The sequence below is a fragment of the Labeo rohita genome, chromosome 23, assembly GCF_022985175.1.
Source record: "Labeo rohita strain BAU-BD-2019 chromosome 23, IGBB_LRoh.1.0, whole genome shotgun sequence".
NCBI lineage: Eukaryota > Metazoa > Chordata > Actinopteri > Cypriniformes > Cyprinidae > Labeo > Labeo rohita.
Window position 1 is genome coordinate 10,189,713 of NC_066891.1, and position 6,862 is coordinate 10,196,574.

The 6,862-nt window shown below is 36.2% G+C and overlaps 1 protein-coding gene across 1 annotated transcript; it reads right to left on the bottom strand.

Annotated features, from left to right (window-relative positions):
• Positions 1 to 1,042: 1,042 nt before the first annotated feature.
• LOC127155156 (L-rhamnose-binding lectin CSL2) lies at positions 1,043 to 6,598 on the bottom strand. Its single transcript, XM_051097200.1, has 8 exons — positions 6,531 to 6,598; positions 6,421 to 6,444; positions 6,242 to 6,298; positions 4,247 to 4,382; positions 3,996 to 4,105; positions 3,822 to 3,866; positions 3,525 to 3,645; positions 1,043 to 2,140 (listed from the first exon to the last, which is right to left on the bottom strand). The coding sequence occupies exons 1-8, from the start codon at positions 6,559 to 6,561 to the stop codon at positions 2,035 to 2,037; spliced, it is 630 nt and encodes a 209-aa protein (XP_050953157.1). The 5' UTR covers positions 6,562 to 6,598; the 3' UTR covers positions 1,043 to 2,034.
• Between the last annotated feature and the right edge of the window lie 264 nt (positions 6,599 to 6,862).

The window sequence follows — 6,862 nt, forward strand, 5'->3', positions numbered from 1 at the left end:
TGAGAACAAGAGGAAGAAACATAATTTCCGATTATTATCAATGTTGAATGAAGCGTCAGCAGCGAACACTATCTGTGATTGGTTGGTTCTGACTTTCAGCATTTGCGTGTGTTCCGATGAGCAGGAGAAATAGTTCTATCCTACACAATACTTCTTTAATAGTCTGTTGTTCCTCTTAGAGGCTTATTTTATGCACCAAACTTCTTGTTAAATAAATAAAATTAATGGTTAAAAATGCACTTAGAATCGATATTTTTATGTGAGGATCGATCCTTTCGATACAACGTCAGTATCGAAAGTATCGATATTTCAGGATCGATCCGCCCATCCCTAGTGATTGGTTCTGCGCAGATTTTGCTCATCTCAAACGAACCTATTGCATTTAATTCACTTCATCTATGATAGAGTAAGCAAACACCGCGAGAGCGTCTCTAACAAGAGCAGAAAGTGTCCGACTTGATGGATTCGTTTTCAACTTCACCCCCGACTGCTCTCGGCTACTCTCGTTGACCACCGTCTGTATCGGTAGTTCATGTCGAACACACCTAATGGTTTGCCATTGAGGGGCGATGATCTCAGTAAACCCATGAGTCACGTGAGTTCATTGACTTTACAACATCTCTATGGTTTTTTACCTGATCTCGGATCAGTTTCATCAATTTGTAGACATTTTTAACGGGACATTTGTGTATTTAAAAGGATGAAAAGTAGTTAATAGTCTCTTACTGGCCTCTATGCACGAGAGCTCCATAAAGCAAACAAAACAAGCAAAGACGGGCGTCGCTAGGCCATTGTTAGGGGGGCTATAGCTCTATTATAGTTTAAATATAGTTTACAAAATATCATGGCGAAGCAATCAGTTCCCCATATACTGTAAGTATTTGCTGCGTTCACCCCTTTTATTATACCCTCATTGGGGGGCTGAGTCCCTCTAAAATGAAAATCCTAGAATTGCCCCTGCCTGCAAATTAAAATAATATATAAAAAAAAACAAACACAGTATACAGACACTTCACATTTAATGTTATTTTATTATCTTTACTGCATTTAATGCATACTTTAAATCAAACATTTGCAATGGGTTTTTAAAACCTGTTTTTATGCATGTTTTAGCTTTAGTGTTTGTTGCATTTACACATTTTTGACAGGCAGGCGTCACCAGCGTGTGGCGTTTCGAGTGCTTCGAAACAGTGAATCATTTTGCGAAACAGTTGGTTCAGTTGTTTTGAAGCTTCGAAAAGGTTCTTTTCTCCCACCACTTGTGTTAGTTTAACAGGCTTATCAAATATGTGTAACAAAGGAACCAAAAGATGGCACGTAGAAACATATCTAAGTGTGGGAATTTTAATAAATGCAAAATCAGAACAAGAAACTGGTACAGGTATTAACTGACAAAGAAACATGGGAAACCCAAGGGCTATTTACTACAGACAGGCTAACAAGGGTAACAAGATAACAGGACACACCTGGGAGACGATCAAAGGGAATCAATCAGAAAATGAACTACAAAAGGACTACAAACTGGCACAGGAAACTCAGCAGACAAGAACTAAAACATAAAATCCAGTAAAAGACCGGAAACACATGACAGTATGCATATTACATGATTAGGAAGTAGACTTTAGGGTGAAATTTTATGATTTGCTTTACAAAAAATGTATTTGTATTGGGCTTTTTACAATAGAAATTTAACAACACCAATTTTGTTTGTATACAAAAGATTATTTGTGTTGTAGATTATTCTACAAGAATTTTAGTAGTTTTTCTGATCTTAATTGTTCTTATGGCAGTCAAATTATATGGTGCTGTTGTATTTCTTTTTTACATGGTTTTCCTTTTTGACAACTTTATGGCTTACATAAATTTACCTAGATAAAATTGTTCCTAACCTCACAAAAATCACCTTAAAATCAAAAGAAAAAATGTACTGTAAAGTGTAATATGTCTGACACATAATCATCAAAGCTAGCAGCATCTAAAATCTCAGTTCTCATTTAAAACACACAAAACATGAAATACATTTATGTAGCAGGATTATGTACAGCTGTACATCACTTCTAGATACTTATAGACACGATAACATGGATCGGAGTAGAGAGAATTTGAAGCATATAGTTGACAAGTCTTCCTCCCATTGCACCTTAAAAGAAAACAAAAATTAAATAAAAAAAAAAATAAAACAGATCAAAAATTATATATATATATATGTTTTTGGAGCTGTTTAATACACCAGATAATGACTGACTAAGTGTACATTGTCCTTAGGAGTGGGTGATATGACCAGAATCTTATATCAAAATATGATTTATTTGAATAAATTGAATAAAATAAAATTTTAAAAATTTAATAAAGTCAATAAAATAATCAAATAAAAAATGCGTACTCTTCACTATGGAAATTAAATATACATTTATGCTTGTTGAAGTTATACAAATGTTTCAGTCAAAAGTGTGGGATTTTTCTTTGTTTTTGGTTGTTTGCTAACTAAAAATGACACTGATGGGCTTTTCATCTGAAATAATTAACCCTGGGTCATTCTAACATTATCTTGATTTACGTTTGATTGGACCAACGCACCATGTGAAATATTTTCAGAAAACCATTGCGCATCCTCATATTATATACTGTAGAGTGTACTATGAGGTTTTCCAGAATGGACGTCAAAATTATTACATTTATTACTATTAATATCACAGTATTGTTCAAATGTGCTGGAAATGTTCAAAAAGCACACTGAAAACAGAATGAAATCATTTCACTGGTTGGGTGAATTATAATATAATATGTTATCTACTAGTATGTACAAATTCAACTAAAGATATGACCCTTTTTTTATGAGAAATTATTTCAATTTTCGCCTTGGTCTGAACAAACAGCAGACATGCTAAATGAAACGTAAAACGTAAACTAAACGTAAATCCACTGCATGACAGGTGGCACTTGTGGAACAGCAGAAATAAAGCTCTTTTCACTGTAACCATGCGCTGCGCAAATAAGCAGTACTTTATTACACATTTCAACCTTACATTTAAAAAAAAAATATTTCAATTTCAATTATTTAAATTTAATGAATTGTAATTTAATTAATCAATAGCTTTTCATCAACTCATCAATCGCCTGAAATTCCCCTGCAGACCCCAGTTTGGGAAACACTGCAGGATAGGCCTACTGGCACACATCTGATTTTCTTCCAGCTGTTTACTTTCACTTAAGACATTTACATGAAGATGTTGAATAGTTTAAAATCACTTAAAATCATTATTATCTGTTCAAAATAAATGAAAAAAAACATTTCCTGTTGTACCGAACTTGTATCGAACTGTGATTCCAAAACCGAGGTACATACCGAACCATGACTTCTGTGTACCATTACACCCCTAGTGTCTACTGGTATATAATCCACTCCTAAAAGTCTCTTATGTATTTTGCATATTGTTTTTCGAAATAATTGCAGATTGAACATTTATGTGTGTATATGTGATCTGTTGTCTTAAGTGACCCTATATGAAGTGTATCTGCTGTACCTGGAACGCAGGCTGCTGGTCTGAGGAGAGTAACAGTGTGGTGTAGTTGCTAATTTATGAGGGCAGGTTACAAGATCCCGGCGTCCATAATTGGCATGATGAACAGAAATAACACCAGAATCTTTTGAAACACAAAAGCAGCAAATTTCAAAACAGTAATTTGTGCCAACATGTACTAGAATTGGACTGATCCAATTAAAATACAGTAGACATGAGGTCCTGATGAGCTAAACAAAAATGCTGTACCCTTTTGATGGTATGATCTCAGCATAGAAAAAGCTTACTGATAAATCTTACCACAGATAATGATGCTTTGGCTGCGTTCACAGGTTACACTTCTTTCTAGAATTCGTTGGAAAATTGGGAACAAAATTAGAACAGACATCAGTATTAACAGTTACTACAATTTCTAGATGAATAATAATCAACTTTAAAATTTAGGATGGAAATTGTATAAAAGAACTGGCTTACTTGCTGGAATACAGTCATAAGACACATCCAGGTATTTATAAGTACCATAACAAGGATCAGAGAAAACTGAGTTCGTTGCAGGAACAGAACAGCTCTTTCTTCCATCACACCTGATTCGTGAACAGACAATGACAAGTATTTGATATAGTTTTAATACACTACAGACAAAAATTGCTCTTGTAAAATGATGCATTAAATGAAATTGTAAACAAACAATTTTTTCTCTGTTTGCTGCTATCTGTCAATCCTACCGAGCAGACATTAAATGGAGGGATGCTTCTCGAAAACAGTGCGTATTTGAGATCTGATTAGCTGGTCTCCCACCAGCACATGTTGTGCGATCAGTCCGCCCATAGCTGGCCCGTAGGACCTTTATGAATCCCAAATCTGACAGGTGTAATAAAAAATAAAAAATAAAAAAAAAACATGAGAATTGTGGTAAAGTTTAAGCATGTTGCACATAGTTGGAGTCCAGACTCAAGTGTTTACTCCTGATCCCGTTCTCTCTCTCATACTGTCCTATTTGGGCACAAAAAAACATATATATATATATATATATATATATATATATATATATACAGTGGGTACGGAAAGTATTCAGACCCCCTTAAATTTTTCACTCTTTGTTATATTGCAGCCATTTGCTAAAATCATTTAAGTTCATTTTTTTTCCTAATTAATGTACATACAGCACCCCATATTGACAAAAACACAGAACTGTTGACATTTTTGCAGATTTATTAAAAAAGAAAAACTGAAATATCACATGGTCCTAAGTATTCAGACCCTTTGCTCAGTATTTAGTAGAAGCACCCTTTTGATCTAATACAGCCATGAGTCTTTTTTGGAAAGATGCAACATGTTTTTCACACCTGGATTTGGGGATCCTCTGCCATTCCTCCTTGCAGATCCTCTTCAGTTCTGTCAGGTTGGATGGTAAACGTTGGTGGACAGCCATTTTTAGGTCTCTCCAGAGATGCTCAATTGGGGCTCTGGCTGGACCATTCAAGAACAGTCATGGAGTTGTTGTGAAGCCACATCTTCGTTATTTTAGCTGTGTGCTTAGGGTCATTGTCTTGTTGGAAGGTAAACCTTCAGCCCTGTCTGAGGTCCTGAGCACTCTGGAGAAGGTTTTCGTCCAGGATGTCCCTGTACTTGGCCACATTCATCTTTCTCTCGATTGCAACCAGTCGTCCTGTCCCTGCAGCTGAAAAACACCCCCACAGCATGATGCTGCCACCACCATGCTTCACTGTTGGGACTGTATTGGACAGGTGATGAGCAGTGCCTGGTTTTCTCCACACATACCGCTTAGAATTAAGGCCAAAAAGTTCTATCTTGGTCTCATCAGACCAGAGAATCTTATTTCTCACCATCTTGGAGTCCTTCAGGTGTTTTTTAGCAAACTCCAAGCAGGCTTTCATGTGTCTTGCACTGAGGAGAGGCTTCCGTCAGGCCACTCTGCTGTAAAGCCCCGACTGGTGGAGGGCTGCAGTGATGGTTGACTTTCTACAACTTTCTCCCATTTCCCGACTGCATCTCTGGAGCTCAGCCACAGTGATCTTTGGGTTCTTCTTTACCTCTCTCACCAAGGCTCTTCTCCCCCGATAGCTCAGTTTGGCCGGACGGCCAGCTCTAGGAAGGGTTCTGGTCGTTCCAAACGTCTTCCATTTAAGGATTATGGAGGCCACTGCGCTCTTAGGAACCTTAAGTGCAGCAGAAATTTTTTTGTAACCTTTCGCCAGATCTGTGCCTTGCCACAATTCTGTCTCTGAGCTCTTCAGGCAGTTCCTTTGACCTCATGATTCTCTCATTTGCTCTGACATGCACTGTGAGCTGTAAGGTCTTAAATAGACAGGTGTGTGGCTTTCCTAATCAAGTCCAATAGGTATAATCAAACACAGCTGGACTCAAATGAAGGTGTAGAACCATCTCAAGGATGATCAGAAGAAATGGACAGCACCTGAGTTAAATATATGAGTGTCACAGCAAAGGGTCTGAATACTTAGGACCATGTTATATGTCAGTTATTCTTTTTTAATAAATCTGCAAAAATGTCAACAATTCTGTGTTTTTCTGTCAATATGGGGTGCTGTGTGTACATTAATGAGGAAAAAAATGAACTTAAATGATTTTAGCAAATGGCTGCAATATAACAAAGAGTGAAAAATTTAAGGGGGTCTGAATACTTCCCGTACCCACTATGTGTGTGTATGTATATATATATATAATAACTGTATACTCACCACAGCTGAGGTATGCAGATCCTCCTTCACAGACCAGTGTTGTTTTTGCTTCTACTTCTGTGAAGAGGAAACATGGTGTTTAGACAAGATGATAAAATTACATGAAATGCTGTTGTTGTTCTTGTTGTTTTTTATGAGAATGTGCATTATTCAGTTCATTGGTCATCTGCTATTCTTACCATGTTGACACAGAAACAGCAGCACTGAAAATCAAAATAAAAAAGAAAACAAATGAAAAACTGAAAAATTGAAATTAATCAACTTGAACTGGTTCTAAATCAATACTTACAAATGATCCAGCTTAGCTTTTGCACCAGCATGTTGAAATTGTGAACAGAAGGAAGACCAAGAAACCAAAAGAATTCTCATAAGGAGAGACGCATATGCTATATATAGCAAACACAGACCCATAATTATCTGTTTATTGAAGATAACAAATGCGGAAATGGGAGTTCAGAATTTCAGAACGTTTAAAATCCAGATGTACCTATAAAACGTAATCTCACTTTTGTTGATCATTAAATTAGTTTGTACATTGCAAATGTTTTATGTTTTTATAATATCCAATTTTATAGCTTTGTTTTGAAAATATGCTCAGTCACCTTTAATAACCTGTTAAGT